The 21,552-nt window shown below is 38.9% G+C and overlaps 1 protein-coding gene across 1 annotated transcript in view; it reads right to left on the bottom strand.

Annotated features, from left to right (window-relative positions):
* Positions 1-300: 300 nt before the first annotated feature.
* Positions 301-21,552, bottom strand: part of slc15a4 (solute carrier family 15 member 4) — a 73,390-nt gene continuing 52,138 nt past the window's right edge. Inside the window, exons 7-8 of the mRNA XM_072247617.1 lie at positions 20,531-20,689; positions 301-2,701 (exon numbers count right to left, since the gene is read on the bottom strand). Of these exons, the coding sequence (XP_072103718.1) occupies positions 2,517-2,701; positions 20,531-20,689 (344 nt within the window). The 3' untranslated portion in view covers positions 301-2,516. The remainder of the gene's footprint in view (positions 2,702-20,530; positions 20,690-21,552) is intronic.

Genomic DNA, 21,552 nt, shown 5'->3' on the forward strand with positions numbered 1-21,552 from the left:
ACTGTTAATCTCCTCATCACGCTGGCTTCCACTATGTCTGTGTTTTCTTGAATGAGATATATATTATATCTATAAACACTTGAGGAAGAGCAACTATATCCAGCTAGCTAGCACAGTTCTTCAAAGAAAAAGATAGTTGAAACATAGTCTCTCAGTCCAGGTTCTTTTTCACAGTGTCTATTTGATTCCACTTCCACATTATGGTTCTCCTTCCTCCGTAACTAATGGCCTACTTAACCTGCAGGATGAAACTTCAGAGCATTGCAATATAGTTGTAAAGATGACAGAGAAAACTGTGGAAAAAGCTGACATTTTATTAATAACAATAATTTGAAAAAAAGAAGTTCAAAAATTATAAAAAGTGCTTAGTAGTTTAGAAGGTTTATATCTGCTATTGGTGTTACCTTGTGGCTGATTGTCTTCCTCAGCCCAACAAGAACTGGGGAGGTACTCAGCAGTGAAGGCTCAGAGGGGCACTGTGTTACACTTTCCTCTTACACTTGCCACATCAACCCCCAGGAGCGGGTCCTACCACCTGGTACTTTGTCTCATTGAAAGGACAGCATGACTCCCAAAAAGCCTTGCAGTTTGCTATATGCACCATTTTTACCTCCCCTGTTGGCCATTGACGCAGGTCCATGTGTGCTTTCCCCTTGAGCAGCTTCCATTCTCTCTCCCTCTCTTTCTCCATTACTCTAAAGTAGGGGTTCCCAATCATTTTTATGCCACGGACCAATACCATTACAGCAAGGGGTTCGTGGCGGGGAACCCTCCCTACTCTAAAGCCTCAAAATGTAAAATTATCTAATGTCACAATATCTTCCTGATTTATTCTATCCCTTTTCTCGCTTTAGAATGACCACACTCACAAACCATGTTCCATTTGTAGCTCTATTGCTTCAAATACCTTCCTTAATCTCTATGATTCAATTTTCAGATCTGCCCCACACCCAAGATCTCCTTCTTGTGCAATCTTGAAATGCCTGCCTGTAGTAACTATAAAATGCAAATTATTTTAAATGTAATCAAACTGTAATTCATTCTCCAAGCACACTTTTCATCTTTTAAAGGAAGTTGACCTTCAAACAGATGCTAGAAAACTGGGCACCACTTGTTTCCTTGAACCCAAAGATCAAATTCTTAGACATTAAGAGTTCATATTCACAGTAAAGAATTTCCACTCTGCTGGCCATCTAGATAACTATTTACTATGTTGGATCAATAATAGTGCTTGAAAATATTAAAAATGTCCAATTACATTGACTTTGCTTAAAGCAACCTCAGATCTCCTGGGGAGTGCAGAAAATCAATATTTAAAAATCAGAATCAAAAAATATTTGCATTAAGAATTCTTTAACATTTATCATTTAGAAACTACTTTAAATTCAAAAAAATTCAGAGAGTGACAGCATCCTTTCATAACTTTTGGTAACATCTACAAATAAGCTTCTTTACCCTTTCATTTATTTGGTATTGTATAACTTCATCCTCCGACTCATTCAGTTCAATTATTATTAAAATGATAGTTAAAAGATACCGGTCATGAATGCTCACTTATCAGTCACAGGATAAATGCACAGAATGCACAAAATTCCATTCAAGCATATGAGAAAGGTTATACTGCAACCCAATGACAAGATGTAAATCTGTTATACAGGCATTTGATAAGTCATGATAATAAACTAGCATTTCTCATATTGCTTTTCAATATATAATAGTTATTCATTTATCAGTCAACTGGTTATCGGCAAGATGCATTTTCCAGTTGTCAACATGATTTGAAGAAATAGGGTTGCGATTATATTTTTATTTGCTTTAATTTGTCAATCTCCAGGCCACACCGCTCAGGGACTTGTGCTGATATTATTTTGTGAATGTATGTACTAAACTGTAACTATAAGTACTGTGTGTGACTACATGCACTGCTTTTTGTACCTTGGCCCCAGAGGAACGATGTTTCATTTAGCTGTATACATGTGTATAATTAAATGGCAATAAATGAACTTTAAGGATGGGGTGAGCAGACTTAAAATGGCATCACTGGTATTTACTTGCAAAGATTAAAAAACAAAATCATCTTCATAACACAAGCAGCAGACTTTTTAAAAAAATTCACCCAGCTCTTTGAAGTGAAAAACAATACTGACATATGTATGCTAAAAGTTACTGGTAGTCTATAAATTTAAAACTGTAGACTGTTTAGTAGAACTTTGTTGGACTCCAGCATGCCTTGTGGATTTCCTTCAATCACCACAGGAAGTTTAAAGTAGCAGGAGAATTTAAAAAAAAAATTGCCTTGCCAACAGGAACAACACTCGCAACTTAACAGCCTGCTTTATCTGCCAGTACTTACTTGTAGTGTGTCGCTATCTCCTACAGGTCATTCAGGCAAAATACTCCCCAAAGTTTCATTCTGCAATAGGCAAGCTACCCAATCCATCACATACCCAAGGAAAGGATTTACAACTATTTTTTCCCCCAGTTATGTCTTCTTTCACACGCAGTGGTTCTCATTTTCAGTTCCTGGTCTGACTAAACCTGAGCTCTCCATGTTTTCGTCTTCTGTTGCTGAACACCGAATCAGACTTGGCTTTGCTGCGATCAAATGTCACAGAAACAACAATAAAGATGATCAGGGTGATACACTGTACACCTGCTAGTAAGAAGAAGTAGTAGTCCATGTGACACTTGTTGATATTACCTGGCAGGGGAGTCGGAGGAAAGAAAAATAATTGAACTTTAGAAAATTGCAGTTTATTCAAATTAAGAAACTCTACAACATTAATGATTTTCTAATATCAATTTAAATCAATCATACTGGACATGTTGATGCTCCTTTAACCATGCACAGTAAAACTCTGGAAATCCTAATGGTTTGGCTTCTGGCTCACTCATTCCTGTACATAGCTCACATCATCTGTAGATTTGTGTATAGCAATCAGACCTAAACAAACGCAAAGTCGGCTGGGTTTGCAGCTCGAGTCAACACCAGCAATGTGGATAGACTCGTACCAGAGACAACATTTGAAGTCCTTTTATATTTTTTGTTCGACAAGTAGGATGAAACGCATGAGCTGAAACTCACAGGGTTTGATTTTCCATTTCCTTTAAAATGCATTAGGTTCACTGGAAAATTTATTATACCACTGTGTAAAATCATTTGAACCACAGAACATATCCACACGGAGCACTGTCACAGGAAAGCAACATCCATCATCAGGGACTGCACACACCACCACCCAGGCCATGCTCTCTCCTCACTGCTGCCATCAGAACTCACACCAAGTTCAGGAACAGTTATTACCCCTCAGCCATCAAACTCTGCAACCAAATGGGATAACTTCACTCAACTTGATTGTGGGAATATTTCAGTGGTGAGGACAAAAAATGGACTCACTTTCAAGGATGTTTCATCTCACGTTCCCAATATTCAGAGAGTTTGCCCAGAAGAAAATTAAGCTCAGGGCTGTATGTAGTGACATACATGTACTTTGATAATAAATTCATTTTAAGCTTTGAAATGAAGTATTTTGGGAAAACATATGTAACATCCAATAATCTAAAAAATGTTGCAATTCTACTCCACCAAAGGTTCTGGATTAAAGTTTTACTAATGTATAGAATAGATACTGGACACAATCAATGGCATTAAAAGTGTTCAAGTGTACAACTGTTGGATAAGATTGATGCAGTTCTATAATAATTTGGCATGAATAACACAAAGAAAAGATAAAATAGTACCTTACAGCCAATCAAGTCCTTTTGAAGTGAGTGACCATTGTATAAAATGCAGTAACCATAGTGAAATGGAATTAGATGTTGCTAATCAGCCAGATCTAAGAGCAACTATTTTATATATGCTACAGTACTTCACAAAAATGAAAGATGTTGAATCTAAATTAATCCCATAATGTTCATTTAGAAGTAAATTAAAAATAATTTGAAAGCCAAAGTGTTAATTTCTATACATTTGTAAGTAAATCAGTATCTAGAACAATCGTTTTTGAAGATGTACATCTAGTGCCTATCTATCTTAAGTGGCAACAACATATATGAATTTCAATTATTGTTGCAATATTTATGTTAAAATACCATTGCTTTAGATTTCACTCTTATAGAAACCTGCCAACTATTCAATTGCATTTAATGTTCAAACTGTTGACTTATAGAAACAGTCATTGTTTCAGATATACATTTTTTGAAAACAAATATAGGTAATCTCAGCAAACGTTTCATACCTGGGAAATGCCCGCAATTTGACTTCTCCATAAGTCAGAAACTGTTTTCTATAGTAACTCAATTCATATCACTCTACATACACTTGCTATAAGTCTTTCATTTCATTGAATGGTCACCCTTGCAGTACCCACAATTAAACTAAAACATTATCTACTGTATCTGGTTTATCAATGAAAACCATGAAACATTATTACTAGCCTGAAAAATGCTTTAAAAATGTAAGTGAGAATTCACGTAGTCAAATTTCTACACTGCAGGAAATTTATAACCCAGAGAGCTCTGTACACATTTAGAATTACATTTCAAGTTTCTAGACTTTTAAGTAAATTATATCATTTATTTTAAAAAATGCACTTTACTGCCACTGACACATCTGGAGAATTACAATCCCTTCACATCCATCACAGTTAGTGTAATAACCCATATACTTAAACCAAAAATGCAGCAACCATTGTCTTAACTAACTACACTGGGACTGAGGCAGCAAGGCAACTTGCACTTGCACAAGAGCACTTCTCTAAATTACAGGAAACTCATTAAAATTTGGGAACTAAAATATAGTGCTGCATAAAATTATGCCTTCTTATGAGAATGAAATATCTGCAAAATCTAAAACAGGGATCTCAATAATTTATCAAATTATAATTTAAACTTCTTGCTTATCTAGAGCAAGATACTGCTGCTTTTTATAGATGCTGAGAAATTTAACCTCAGTATTATTTTATTCTCCTGTTTGACAAATGAACTGTAATTGCTCAGCACCATGAAATATAGTGCAATTAAATCTAACAAGCTGTATATTTCGGATGCACAATATTAGTGATGCCAAAGCAGTAGAGCTTTTACCAAAGTACTTTGGAATAGATCCACCTTCCTTTTAGAGATTAATATAGGAAAAGCACATATACTGACCATTAGAATACCAATCACTTTCAACATTGTGATTTACAGATACATTAGTATAACCTGAAGTTTATGCACATCTTCTTTACTTGGCACAGGAAAACAGGACAAAAAAAATCTACTTCAGAACTCTACTTAAAAAAAGGAACAATTGAACAAAATAAATACTCTGGAAATTGGAGGTGGGGAAAAAAGCCTCCCAAATGATTCTTTTTTAAGATGGAGTTTGAAAACAAAATGAGCACTGAGTGTCACTGGTAGTGGGATGAGTGATCAAGGAGTGCAAATACCACAGAAGTAAGAATCACATCTGGGATGAGTGAGAAAGGAGTAAGAACGACTGAGAGCTGAGTGAGTAAACACTGAATGGTCCTGCTCAAGGATCTCAGCCCGAAACGTCGACAGCACTCTTTTCCATAGATGCTGCTTGGCCTGCTGAGTTCCTCCAGCACTCTGTGTGTTGACTGAACAAGGAGGATTCCTTTTATTCTATTTTCATTAAAGGAAACTGGCCTCCCATGAAGCTTGAAAAAGGGAAGCTGACTTCTAGCTATGGCATTGCAAAAAGAAAAAGTTCCAGGAACACAAGATGGAGCAAGTAAATAACTCCTTAGTGTGCAAAACTACTTTAGGCACAGACTACAGAATTATACCAATGTATAAATTGCCAATACCATTTTATAACTGCAATTCCTATTTCAGTTGGAAGACGACACGATATTTTATACCAAGATTTATTGCTACAGCTTGAATTTTGATATATACATTCTCAGATGGAAAACTGCAAAAGTAATTGGCTTGCCTATACAATGGCATTCATCTACAAACTGGAACAACATGGAAGCAGATTTTTATTCACGTTACCCAATGAATTTACAAGGAAGGTTACAGACAATAGTTGTTAGGTCTGTATAATAACGAGCCTAATTACATGGAACATTTAAGACACATAGGCATGCTGGCCTAGTCAGAATAATTATCTTAAGTATATCAAGAAGGCACCTGTGAACCACAGCAACATGTTGCAGGCTACTTACAAAACTTCTGAATATACCTCTTCTGCATTACTCACACTGCAATCTGCAGCCAGTAATTCCTCTTTAAGCAATATACTTTTTGACCCACTTAATAAACTAGAGATTCCACAAACTTCCAAAGTATTCAGCTACGGCATGTTTAAGCAGACGAAAGTACAACACCATGGTCAAAAGAGAGGGAGGGGGGCAGACACCAAGCCAGACTGAGATGCAGAGGAAAAGTCCCTCTACCCAGCATCTTGTTAGCAAATGTAGTTGCTGCAGAACAAGATTGAGGGCCCAAGGGCAAGATTGCCATATCGGAGGGAAATGAGGAATTGGTGTTTTGTGTTTCATGGAGACATGGCTTACTCCAAACAAGCCGGATGCGTCAGTAAGACCTGAAGACTTCTTGATACACAGGATGGACCAAACTGCTATACAAAGGCGGCAAAAGGTGTTGGGGGCCTGTGTTTCACTCTTTATGGTGCTCAGACATGGCAGTTTTGTCATACTCGTTCCCCCAACCTGGAACATTTAACAATTAAGTGCCAATCATTTACTTACAAACAGAGTTATCCTCTGTAATCCTAACCGCAGTTTACATACCACCAAAAGGCAATGTTAATCAGGCACTCAAGACATTGAATGCTACCTTTACCAAATAAAAAACAACCCACTCCTGCACATTTCAATCATAGCTTCAATCAGGCTTGTTTGAAGAAACCTCAGCACAATATCATCAGTACATAACCTGCAGCACCGGGAGTCCCACTGCTTGCTCTCGACCATTGCTATACTACAATAAGGAATGCCTACCGTTCCACGCCTATACTGCACTTCAGGAAATCTGATCACTTGGTTGTCCTTCTCCTACCTGCGTAAAGGTGGAGCTAAAGAGCAAGGCTCCAGAGACACAGGGATGTGAATGAATATTGTGAATGGTTGTCATGGACTATATAAAAACAGTCATAGACGAGTGTCCCCACAAAATCCTTCAGTGTTTCCCCCAACCAGAAGCCTTGAATGAACCATGAGATCCGCAAACTGCTAGGGGCAAGATCAGTGGCATTCAGGTCTGGTGACCAAGTAAAATGCAAGAGGTCCATGTAGGATCTTCAGAAAGCCATCTCACATGTGAAGGGACCTCCACTACCCAGGCCATCCTCTCTTCTCGCTACTACCATCAGGAAGATGGTACAAGAGCCTCAGGACTCACACCACCAGGTTCAGGAACAGATATTATCCCTCAACCATCGGGCTCTTGATCCAGTGGGGATAACTTCACTCGCCTGATCACTGAACTGCTGCCCAACCCATGGACTCACTTTCAAGGACTCTTCACCTCATGTTCTCAATATTGTTGGGTTATTTTTTTATTATCTCTTTTTTGTTTGTATTTGTACAGTTTGTTGTAATTTGCACACTGGCTGTTTGTCCATCTTACTGAGGGCAGTCTTTTGCTGACCCTACTCTGTTTCTTGGATTCACTGTGTATACCCGCAAGAAAATTAATATACAGATTGCATATCGTGACATACATGTACTTTGATAATAAATTTACTTTAAACTTTTATCACCTCAAATCTAACAAGAAGTACCAGGTCTTGATCAACAGCACAGCACGGTTTAAAATATAAGACTTGATTTTGTTTAATTCTTCATGTCCAGTGGTACATATTTGGAAGACTGGGTGTGATCTGAGATGAGCTGGTTTATTTGCAATTTAGTGCCCATGATTAGATTGTAAAATTCATAAATTGCATCTTAATATTACATCTGATTATACACTGGACTAGATTTACGGACCAGACCCGAATCCGGGCTGTACCCTCCAAATATCCCGACCTGCCTCTCGGTTTTTTTGCACTACCTTACTTTCCCTTTTCTATTTATGATTTATAATTTAAATTTTTAATATTTACTATCGATTCATACTCCAGGGAGTGCGAAGCGCAGAATCAAATATCGCTGTGATGATTGTACGCTCTAGTATCAATTGTTTGGCGACAATAAAGTATAAAATATAAGTATAAACTTATCACGGCTTGTTAGCTCCTCCAAGAGAACCACAACCTTCTTGTAGGGTTTAGAGGCCTGCGCGCCTCAAAGACCGGAGAGCTGTGGTGGCAGGAGTCAGGACCTCGTACCTTGGTTCATGGTCGGGTCACCCATGCCAAACAGGTCAAAGAGTAAAGGCCAGACTACGTGTGGTCCACTGGTCCTCCGGGTTCAGGGGTTCAGCTCAGGACTAACAACCCTGACGGGTCAAATCAAAAATGAAGAAACCGCTATAGCTGTGTGTGACAGAAATGGAGGACCTTCATTGCTGCTCTAGATGCCAGAAGTGTAACAGGCAATTACCAAAACTGTCAAGCCAGGCAACATTTGCAGAAAGGAGTAAACAGTCGACGTTTCAGGAGAGACCCTTCATCAGGACGACTGTCTACTCTTTTCCATAGGTGCTGCCTGGCCTGCTGCATTCCTCCAGCATTTTGTGTGTATTACTTTGATTTCCAGCATCTGCAGATTTTCTCTTGTTTGTGATCAAAATTGTCAACAGTTTCAAGATTTCAATATCCATGCTGCTGACAGTTATTCAGCACTCCTCAATGGAACATAATATTTGGCAACTTCTTCACTGTATTCAAGGGGAAAATGAATGTAGGTTATTTACGAACAGGTTCTATGTACAAAATGGATAACATCTTCATGCTATATTACACAAGGTCTAAGAGTTTCAAAAAAATAGCATCCTTGGCATTAATTGATGCACAGTAAATTTTTTAAAAATCTTATTTAATTTTTGTGTACTGCAATTCCCTCAAATATGAAGGACATTGGTTTCTTTGTCATTTTCCAGCATCAGTTCAATCATGTTTAAATTTCCATCTTGTGTTGTGTGTAGTATCAACAATGTTTTTAGAAAAGTTATTTTTTGCTTTCTGATTTGACATATTACTCAAACAATATGGCCATATAACTATTGGCCACTTGGGATTCCTTTGTATTCATGCTGTCATCGATCCATGTCAGAAGGAGGGAATTCCATCCCACAGAGATCACTGGATCTTTGCCGATAGCTTTCTATGAAGTCAGTAGAGAGCACGTCAGAGCTGACAGCAAATTCTGGAACATGTTAAAGGTGCAAAAGACATGCTGGCAGACAAGCGATGTCATGTTTTTTGTAGGACAACACAAGCATGCTGTAATCTAACATCTGATAGAGCTTGGCCTCTCTTCAGGGCATCTGTGACATGTGAGCATTCAGGATGGGCTGGATCATGCTGCACACTAGTTCACAACTCTAACTGCAGCTGTTTTGCAACAAGTAAGGTAGGAATGAGGAAGAGGCATGTGACCTCCTGTCTCACTGCTCAACCATGCACCAAGTCCAAGGGCAGAGACCAGGCACATTGAGCTGAAGAGCTAGATATAATTTACATCTGCTTCCTCAGATATTTGTAGGAGGTCCCCATTTATTTGAATCGGGTTTCAAACGTACAGAGAAGTTAAGTACAGGTAAGTTCTGACCTAGGTTACTAAATGTGCTTAACAAATTTGAATCACTGAAACGAGTCACGTCTTTTATTAAGCTATTTAATCTGCTTCAGTTGCTTTGAAATATCTTTGATTAGTTTAGAAAGATCTTTGCAACAAATTAAGGCATCAAAAATGCTTGGCATGGGAATAGGGTGGGAACGAGATAGGATATGTCACCTGAGCTAAGCATATAAAACGCTGGAGACATCAGGTCAAGAAATCTTTTAAATTAGAATAGAGTACCATCCATTATTGATAATAAACCTATGCAGCATCAGAGACTAAACGTATCAATTGCTTAATTAAAAATATACGAGATGCCAAGTCAATTCTTAAGTAACTCATGTATTAAAGCAGATTATAACACAATGAATATCTTTACCTACAAGAAAAGTCTTGCAACAAACTGCCAGGTTACTAAAAGGTAATTCTGACATAAAATAACAACAAAATAAACTTTGGCCCTGGACCTTTTTGGAATGGGGGGGGGGAGGAGGGGAGATGTAAAAATCTTCTTCTGAAGTAGAGTCTGATAAATATCAGTCTATTTCAATATGAACAGATAAATCTTTTTTTTTCCCCATTCTAATTCAGCTTTCATCTATATCTAGTAACTTTGTTATTTAAATTGGGGCTGTGTTTTTCAATATTTTCAAGTACTGGGAAAGATACCCTCAAGCATTCCATTATTTCTTAAACACCAATTTCTGAATAATTTCATAACATAAATCAAATTGCTGCTTTCTTTTGGTCTAACTTATGAGTAGAGGAACCATTGTCAGGGTGTACAGTAGATTATCTTAACTTTGTAGAAGTCCAGCGCCTAGTGAAAATATCATCGGAGAATATAGTAACAACGATGGAGAAAAGTGTTGAAGATTTGATCCTGGCAAGAAAATGGAGGTGCAAATACGTGTTTCTGTAGCAGTTTTAAAGATGGCAAAGTTGCAGATGTGTGTTTACAAACAGCACAGAAAGCGGCATGACAGTGGGGAGTAAACCATTCCAAACTATCATCACAAACAAAAGAAAATCTGCAGATAATGGATATCCAGGCAACACACACACAAAATGCTGGAGGAACTCAGCAGGCCGGGCAGCATCTATGGAAAAGATCATCAGAACTGGTCTCAGCCAGAAACGACGACTGTACTCTTTTTCATAGATGCTGCCTGGCCTGCTGAGCTCCTCCAGTATTTTATGCTAAACTACCATCAGTCATGGCAAAAAAAATAATGAGAGCACGATCTGAATGCAGTCCCTGCATGAAGCACAAGAAATTCCCTATACTACAACACAATATTTTCTGCATTGTACTGTATCAGGCAAATACAACACATTTTGTTTGGTTGTGAAGGGTCAGTAATCATTAATGTTAATTCTGTATGTCCACAGATGCTGCCTGCCTTGCTGAGCTTCCTAAATCCATTGTATGTGAAGAAAAAAAGGATGACAGGAGTGAAGATAGGACCGATCAGAGATAAAGGTGGGAAGATGGGCCTGGAGGCTGAAGAAGTGAGCGAGGTCCTCAATGAATACTTCTCTTCAGTATTCACCAATGAGAGGGAACTTGATGATGGTGAGGACAATATGAGTGAGGTTGATGTTCTGGAGCATGTTGATATTAAGGGAGAGGAGGTGTTGGAGTTGTTAAAATTCATTAGGACGGATAAGTCCCCGGGGTCTGATGGAATATTCCCCAGGCTGCTCCACGAGGCGAAGGAAGAGATTGCTGAGCCTCTGGCTAGGATCTTTATGTCCTTGTTGTCCACGGGAATGGTACCGGAGGATTGGAGGGAGGCGAATGTTGTCCCCTTGTTCAAAAAAGGTAGTAGGGATAGTCCGGGTAATTATAGACCAGTGAGCCTTATGTCTGCGGTGGGAAATATTCTTAGAGATAGGATCTATGGGCATTTAGAGAATCATGGTTTGATCAGGGACAGTCAGCATGGCTTTGTGAAGGACAGATCATGTCTAACAAGCCTGATAGAGTTCTTTGAGGTGGTGACCAGGCATATAGATGAGGGTAGTGCAGTGGATGTGATCTATATGGATTTTAGTAAGGTATTTGACAAGGTTCCACATGGTAGGCTTACTCAGAAAGTCAGAAGGCATGGGATCCAGGGAAGTTTGGCCAGGTGGATTCAGAATTGGCTTGCCTGCAGAAGGCAGAGGGTGGTGGTGGAGGGAGTACATTCAGGTCGGAGGATTGTGACTAGTGGTGTCCCACAAGGATCTGTTCTGGGACCTCTACTTTTCGTGATTTTTATTAACGACCTGGATGTGGGGGTAGAAGGGTGGGTTGGCAAGTTTGCAGACGACACAAAAGTTGGTGGTGTTGTAGATAGTGTAGAGGATTGTCGAAGATTGCAGAGAGACATTGATAGGATGCAGAAGTGGGCTGAGAAGTGGCAGATGGAGTTCAACCTGGAGAAGTGTGAGGTGGTACACTTTGGAAGGACAAACTCCGAGGCAGAATACAAAGTAAATGGCAGGATACTTGGTAGTGTGGAGGAGCAGAGGGATCTGGGGGTACATGTCCACAGATCCCTGAATGTTGCCTCACAGGTGGATAGGGTAGTTAAGAAAGCTTATGGGGTGTTAGCTTTCATAAGTCGAGGGATAGAGTTTAAGAGTCATGATGTAATGATGCAGCTCTATAAAACTCTGGTTAGGCCACACTTGGAGTACTGTGTCCAGTTCTGGTCGCCTCACTATAAGAAGGATGTGGAAGCATTGGAAAGGGTACAGAGGAGATTTACCAGGATGCTGCCTGGTTTAGACAGTATGGATTATGATCAGAGATTAAGGGAGCTAGGGCTTTACTCTTTGGAGAGGAGGAGGATGAAAGGAGTCATGATAGAGGTGCACAAGATAATAAGAGGAATAGATAGAGTGGATAGCCAGCGCCTCTTCCCCAGGGCACCACTGCTCAATACAAGAGGACATGGCTTTAAGGTGGGAAGTTCAAGGGGGATATTAGAGGAATGTTTTTTACTCGGAGAGTGGTTGGTGCGTGGAATGCACTGCCTGAGTCAGTGGTGGAGGCAGATACACTAGTGAAGTTTAAGAGACTACTAGACAGGTATATGGAGGAATTTAAGGTGGGGGCTTATATGGGAGGCAGGGTTTGAGGGTCGGCACAACATTGTGGGCGGAAGGGCCTGTACTATGCTGTACTATTCTATGTCTATGTACTTATTTCAATAACACTGTAAATTCAGAACTCAAATGATTATACCTCAAAGATACCAAGTATGAACAAAATCAGGTTAAAACTGATGTACAGTTAGTGTCATATTAAGCTTGAACTTTAAAAAAAAATGAAGCTTACAAGGGGGAAGATATCATGTACATAGTTGAGGATAGAATCTGGAGTTGGAATACAGCATTGAGGGTTTTGCAAATGTTTATTTAGGTTAGATTTTCTTTTACGTCCTTTCTGACTGCAAGCAACTGTAATTTGGAGTATTTCAGTGTTATAATTGTTTGTACTTTTGGACCAGATTTGTTGTATTAACAGAATTGGTATTTGATATATTTCTACATTTTATTATCCTGCTGTAAGCCTTAGGGTCCAATGCTGGTTTAGTACTAAACTGGTTAATTTGGTACACGGAAGAATATACTTCATGGAGTGTAGTATCAAGACGTCTGTTTCAAACGAGGTCTCTTGTATCAGGAGACTGCTGTCTGGAGGAAGGTTGTAGCAGACACAAACAACATTATAAATAGTGAAATCCTGTTTAGTGCTTCACATGCTTGACTGGTCCTATCAAAAAATTTGTGGAGGGGGAACTTTAAAACATTTTTAGAATCAGTGACTTTAATCCATTACATACAGGATGTGAATGCTAAAATACTAACCAAAATCTGAAAATTATGAACGTGTTATGCCCAAAACAAAAGTTCATCTGTCAGCAGACAATCAGGTTTGCACTTTTAGGCACTTGTTTATCTGTTTTCAGCATCCTTAGCATTTTATTTCTTTTTTAAACTGTTAAATTTAACTATTACAAGAACCTTTAATTTTTCTTTAGATTGCTGGAATCTGGAATGTTTCAAGTGATGGTAATGAATTATTTTCTAGGGAAGGCATTTCATTGGCAGAATTTTGTCACTCTATTTTATGTACAGAGCTAAATATAGTAATGATTGAGAAGCACAAAAGAACCCAGATGATGGGAAGGTGAAATATAGAGGTCAATCACCCTTCATCCTAAGTCTGAAAAGTCATTCATTTGAAGTGTTAGCAGAGTTTCTTTTTGTAAGAACTGCCTATCCAAGCATCCCAGTATTTGTATACAAGTGTAATGGTGGCTATGGACTGTTTTCCAATTGGGCTAAGGGAAGAAAACCCTCAATTAATATCACCATGGAATCCAATTCTTTTCTTCTTTACCACCACTTTGAGAACTAAATTTAGGAAAATGGCCTTCCTGAAGGTCTCCAGCATCATTTCCAAAATATCCATGGCTGTATGTGGGTTATATATAGCCCAAATGACATAATGATCCAACTGGACAATGTGTGGCCTATTTCAATAGTTACGCAGGTTTATAAATTGTTTTCTCCTCCCTTCTCTTCCACCTGTTTCCCCATTCCATTTGCTACTTTCGCAAAAGCTGTATACATTAACAAATTATACATCTGATTTTATATTAAATAGGATTTTAGAACTCTTTTTAACTTCCAATATCTTAAAAGAAAGATTTCACTTTAATCTTAATTTATCGACTTCCATGTTCCTGTCATTTACCAGTGAATACAAATTGTTCATTTTCTGAATTCTTGTCTACGGCTGCAAGGTATATTTTTTGGGAAATTGTTGTGTTGTCAGTATACAATTTCACTTAATTTAAAATTATCTAGTTTGGCGTTTGGAGGAATGTTTGTTTTTAATCACTTTAAAAACAAATAGATTATTTATTTGGGCGATTTGTGACAGCACTGTAGCACAGCGCTCAGCAGAAATCTATTACAACGTCAGTGACCTGGGTTCAATTTTGCCACCATCTTCAAGGAGTTTCTACATTGTCCCAGGTCCATGTGGGTTTCCTGCAGGTGCCCGAGTTTCCTCCCATATTCCAAAGATGCAAGGGTTAGTAGGTTAATTGGTCACCCTGGCTGTAACTGGGTTATTACTATCGCATGTACCAAGATACAATGAAAATCTTGCCATGCATAGTGTTTGTACAAATAAATTCATGACACAGTGTATTGAGGTAGTCATTAATGTGCTGTGCCGTATGACGTAGCCGATCAAGGTCCCACGACCATGATTGTTCTTGGCAAATTTTTCCATGGAAGTGGTTTGCCATTGCCTTTACAAGATGGGTGATCCCAGCCATTATCAACATTCTTCAGAGATTGTCTGCCTGGCATCAGTGGTTGCATAACCAGGACTTGTGATATGCTCCACCTGCTCATACCACCATCCACCACCTGCCCCCATGACTTCACATGACCCCGATCAGGGGTATCTAAGTCATCTTTCCCAGGGGTGACATGCAGGCTAGCGAGGGGAAGAAGTGCCTCACACCTCCTCTGGTAGAGACACATTTCCACCCTGCCATTGAGGTGGAACAAGAGAGAACAATAATAATGCAGAATACAGCTAGAAAGAAAGTGCAGTGCAGGTTAACAATAAAGTGCAAGATCATAATGAGGTAGAATGTGAGGGCAAGAGTTCATCTTATCTTACAAGAGATCCATTCAGAAGTTTGATAGCAGTGGGTTAGAAGCTGTCTTGAGCCAAGTGGTACATGGTTTTAGGCTTTAGTATCTTCTGCACGATGGGACAGGGGAGAAAAGAGAGAGTCCAGGATGGGTGAGGTCTTTGATTTTGTTGGCTGCTTTACTAAGGCCTCAGAAAGTATAGACACATTCCACAGAGAGGAGACAGGCTCAGCTGTATCCACAACTCTGCAGTTTCTTGCACTTTGCTAATAGTTCACCAGGTCTTGGGCCATTACCAGTGCTGGCTAGATAATTTTCTGAGTTGGAAAGTCATGGATTTAAACTATCTTCAAGAGTCAGAATAAATAATCTCAGGTGACAACTCAGTACAATACTGGTGAGTACTTACAGGTCAGAGTGTCATATTTTGGATATAAAGCTAAAGAGATCAAATGGCATTATCTAAATTAGGGCAGTTTTCACAGTACTCTTACTCATTTTTATGTTCCAAAACTGATTAACTTTGCGTTTGTGATGCCTTGTTGGCATAGCAGTTCATACACAAAGTTTTCCAGATCCTGCAGATGTGAACAACATCATAAGTAAGCTGTTTTCTTTTTAAATCATATCCTCTGCTAAACATTCTGCACTAGCTATTTATTAATCCTAAATCCAACAAAGCTGGTTGAAACATTGTAAACTGTTTCCTGAAAGTACACTACAAAAATCAGTGGCATATCCTGGGGTTCACTATCAGTAACATTTTTCGTAAAAGCTGCACTTCAGCTTAAGTGCTGGATTTTCTCTTTCTGAAGTCACGATTAATTCTTAAACAAAACGTGCATTTCCAGATTATTCACTTATAAACCCAAAATATCCTTGCAAGGTTAGATCTGAATGCATGTTAAACATATTGATCTAAAAATTCCAGATGTGTTTTTAGCTTTATTACAAATGACTACATCAGCAAAACTTGGGGACTGTTTAGAGCTTTAGGGAAAAAAAACAAAAAACAAACCTTATTGATTTGACTTCCATATATTTAAAAACTTGATACAAGTTATTTGAACTAAGTTATTTTGCCTCAAGCTTTACTATTCCTAAAAACGTGATGCGACTGATTATCTTGATTACTTTTATCTAATGCCATCAAGGGAAGCCACCTTGAGTCAATGTCATCTCACAGAGTGATTCCATTCCCCAATAAATACCCATGTCACAAACTCTTCCCACACTCCCATCAACTCACTCCAGATTTTTCCACTCACCAAGACAAAGGGGCAACATACAGAAGCCAGTTAACCTATCAATCTGCACATCTTTGGCAGCTTAACATCAGCAAACTCCAGAGAACATTCTGAGTGGCTGCATTGACGCCTGGTATAGAGCCACCAATGCAATGGATCGCAAAAGGCTGCTCAGGGTTGTAGACTCAGCAGCTCTCTCCTTTGTAAAACTCTCCCCAACATCCAGGACATCAAGAATCGGTGCCTCAAGAAGGTGGCTTTCATCATTAGGACCTTCACCATCTGGGACATCCTGGAGTGCTGGCACATATCCTTGCAAGCGGAGTAAGTGAATTTCCCTACTTTGAATTGGAGTGTGATCTTCTGTAGGAGGGAGATCAGCGGGGAGGGACGAATGGACAAGGGAGTCGTGTAGGGAGCGATCCATGGGGAAAGCAGAAAGTACTACACCTGCTCCTGTACTTTCTCGCTCACTAACATTTATTGCCCCAAACAGTCCTTCCAGGTGTGGCAACACTTCACCTATAGGTCTTTTGGGGTCATATACTGTGCTCGGTGCTCCTGGTGTGGTGTCCTGTATATCAGTGAGACCTGACATAGACTGGGAGACAGTTTCACCGAGCACCTAGGCTCCACCCACCAGAAGGAGCAGGATCTCCCGGTGGCTGCCCATTTTAGTTCCACTTCCCATTCCCTTATGTCAATCCATGGCCTCCTCTATTGTTGCAGCGAGACCACACTCAAGTTGGAGGAATAACACCTTGTATTCAAGTCTGGGTAGCTTCCAACCTGATGGCATGAACATCAATTTCTTGAAGTTCTGGTAACACCCCCTCCCCCACCCTCTCCTTCACCATTCCCCATCCCCTTATCCCTCTTTCACCTTAACTCCTTGCCCACCCATTGTATCCCTCTGGTGCTCTTCCCTCCTTTTCTTTCATGGCCTTCTGTCTCTTTCACCAATCAACTTCTCAGCTCTTCATCTCTCCCCCTCCTGGTTTCACCTATCACCTGGTGTTTCTCCCTCCCCTTCCCCAACTTTTAAATCTACTCCTCGCCTTTTTTTCTCTAGTTCTGCCAAAAGGTCTTGGCCCGAAACATTGACTGTACTTCTCTCCCTCACAGATGCTACCTGGCCTGCTGAGTTCCTCCAGCATGTTGTGGGTGTTACTCAACTCAGAAACAATTTCTTCCCTCCACCATCAAATTTTGGAGTGGTCCATTAACCCATGAACATCATCTTCTTATTTTGCTTTCTTTTGCATTATTTAACATTGCAATTTATTGATTTATATCTTTGCAGTCCACTGCTGTGCCAAACAAATTTCATGTCATACGTCAATGATAATATTCTTGTTCTCTTTCCATTATTTACTTTACCTTCCTTTGCTAATTTTAAGCTCCCATTGAATAATGGCCCTATGGAGCAAGAGTATGGATGGCTAACATTGTCAGTATTTTTTTCCACTATGCATTCCATTTTTTCCTCAACTGTTAAATAATTTGGCCCTACTGACAAGTTTGGACACCTGTCTAACAATCAATGTAACAAACACAACGGTTGTTAGAACAAACGTTAATGTTGGTGATTCACTGCTAGGATTGATTTAACCTGCATATAATGACAACATAAAGAAAAAAAGATTCAAGTAACAGTGGAAACCAAACATTGGAATATTCTAAATGTGCACCTATAAATAGCGATCTTTAAAAATTACTTTTTGATGATTTATGAGGAAAATAAACTACTTCAGCTTTTCACAACCAGATGAATTGCATATTTTTCAAACGCTGCTCAATCAGCCAAATTTCAAAGTGTGAAAAAAAAAGATTTTCATATTGGCTTCCTGTCAATTACTCTAGCATTTCAAATAAATGACAAAAATGCAGCAAAAGCTAAAATTCAATAGATTTTTGGGTCTGGAAATGGCTTTGAAGCAATCGTAATGAATGTTTCACATCATTGTTGAACAGAAGACAGACTCCCAAAGCTTATATTAAAATTTTGCTTTAGTCTCGAAATGATTCTCATTCCTCATCAGTTGTATTTAATTTTCACGAGGAAAAGTAAAATAGTTTTTTTTATATTTGAGCATCTCAATCAAATTTCCTAGAAGCTACCTGCTGGCATTTGACATCAGCAAGGTTTTTGCTGGGAAGGACTATAAATGTGCTTTAAAGTTTATCAAATAAAAATGGAGCATAATGAAAATTCTACGTTAATGTTTTATAGATATGCAAATTCTTTCTAAGATATTTCACTTATTCATTGCTTTGGACCTGTTCCCAGTAACTTAGGCAATACATATTCACCTATACCTTAAATACCTATAATCAACCACACAAGGCAATTTTACTGACTTCAGAACTAAAGCATTATGCTTACTTTATACACCTATAGTGATGTTTATAATTTGTGATGTTAGCTTTCAACAACATACATGAATAAGTTTTAGAGTTGTGGAGATAATGTACTCAGAGTGTTAATCAGAAACAGCCAAATTCATAATAACTTTACATTTTTATAGAACTATTTCAATTATTTAATAGGAATTTCTGACCAGCTACTTTCTCTGCATTCAACCTTTGCAGAGAAGTGTATGAGATATTATCCAATCTGGTGTAATCAGTTTATTACAACAAATTGGCACTGCAGAATGTTGGACATCAACACTGATTATGGAGCTTACACATTAAAACTAATTAAAGAGTATTTTCAATCAGTTAATCACCCTTAATAAAAGTCAAGGAAAAAAAAAATCTGATCTTTTTTATAGGGGAGTGTGTCCAAATCTAAGAATTAACCAAAATGGGGTTAATGTCTTGACTTAGTTTTCTGTGAAGCAAAAATGTGTTTAAAAAAACCCTTCACTGGAGCTTGGAGGACTGGGCAAAATTAATTATAATCTACCAAATACACACTTTCCAGGGGGTCAGTGTGGACATGGTGGAGGATTACAAATACCTGGGGATACGAATTGACAATAAACTGGACTGGTCAAAGGACACTGAAGCTGTCTACAAGAAGGGTCAGAGCCGTCTCTACTTCCTGAGGAGACTGAGGTCCTTTAACATCTGCCGGACGATGCTGAGGATGTTCTACGAGTCTGTGGTGGCCAGTGCTATCATGTTTGTTGTTGTGTGCTGGGGCAGCTGGCTGAAGGTAGCAGACACCAACAGAATCAGCAAACTCATTCGTAAGGCCAGTGATGTTGCGGGGATGGAACTGGACTCTCTCATGGTGGTGTCTGAAAAGAGGATGTTGTCTAAATTACATGCCATCTTGGTCAATGTCTCCCATCCACTACATAATGTACTGGGTGGGCACAGGAGTACATTCAGCCAGAGACTCATTCCACCGAGATGCAGCACAGAGCGTCATAGGAAGTCATTCCTGCCTGTGGCCATCAAACTTTACAACTCCTCCCTTGGAGGGTCAGACACCCTGAGCCAATAGGCTGGTCCTGGACTTATTTCATAATTTACATATTACTATTTAACTATTTATGGTTCTATTACTATTTATTATTTATGGTGCAACTGTAACGAAAACCAATTTCCCCTGGGATCAATAAAGTATGACTATGACTTATTACAATTTGAACTTATACAGTACTGTGCAAAAATCTTAGGCACTTATATATAGTTAGGATGCCCGAGACATTTGCACAGTACTGTATATTATTCCTTTCCTGTTACCAAATAACACCTAATAGTACTTAGCTAATACAAAGCTCAGTACTCTTATTTCTGTTTCCCAACAACTTTCCTATTGTAACCAATATATAGTACTGTGCAAAATTCTTCAACATCCTATCTATATATTTGCCTAACTTTTGCACGGTACTGTATATCTTGTTGTATTCCAATTCCTCATTATATTCCCAAACTGTGTTTACTCACCAAAGTCACTTTTGCAATTCATCCAACCAATTCCGTCAACCGATACAAGGGCTAGAAGTCCTGAACCGACAAAGGAGCCAACTCCAGTGAAGAAAAAGAATAGACCCATGATGGCACTTTGCATAGATTTGGGTGCTGCTGAGTAGGCAAACTCCAACCCTGAAAAGAAAGTGGTGAACGTTTCATTTGCAGCCTAATAGTTCCATGTAAGCGAGTGGACTAAATTTAGATTCATCGTCAGTTTGCAGAAATTACTTGCCCCTTTGAATAAAGTAGCAAGCAAGATATTTTCCATTACTAATCATCCATTCACAAACCAACTGCTATCTGAAAACTATACATAGAAAACCATGCACTGCTAAGTTCTCAAGTGGTCATCCCAGTGACTTAGTTTTTCTGATAACATATTAAGTACAATACAAAATGGGATTAATAGTCCCAAAGATCCCTCTGAGAGACATTTTAAAGTATCTAATTTAGAAAAAAAACTCTTCTGATCAGAATAATCTGAATTTCAGATACAAGATAATGTAAGTTTTACATTCCTCATAATTTTAATGAAGAAAGCCTAGAGTATGTTTTAATAGGCCAAAGCTCAAAGTTCAATGGAATGAATTTGAACTTCTCTGCATCTCATAGCTCACTGAGCTCAACACACGTTCTCCTAAACATTGGTAGGAGACATTGGTGTGTGTGTAGCAGGGAAGAGATTCTAAAAGTTCCATGTGTGTGTTTAATGGGAGAGAGATCTCAAAAGACGGGACATTCTGCGCACCGTACACCGCTTAGAGATGGTGTGTGCATCATTATGCATCTGACGAGGGCCAATAACAAGAAGTTAGGTTTAAATTGAGCGGCCATGAGTGGGCCAGGATTAGATTGGGAGGCTTAGGTGAGATCAGGCGGAGGCTAGGGTGCTGATTCATTTGGAATCATTTAGTTCATTGCAGAGCTTAAGCTTGAGAAGTTACAGCCAAAGATACAAGAAAATCTATGAGAAGAGGCTAAGTAAGTGACATCTG

Source organism: Mobula birostris, chromosome 31, assembly GCF_030028105.1.
Source record: "Mobula birostris isolate sMobBir1 chromosome 31, sMobBir1.hap1, whole genome shotgun sequence".
NCBI classification, from domain to species: domain Eukaryota; kingdom Metazoa; phylum Chordata; class Chondrichthyes; order Myliobatiformes; family Myliobatidae; genus Mobula; species Mobula birostris.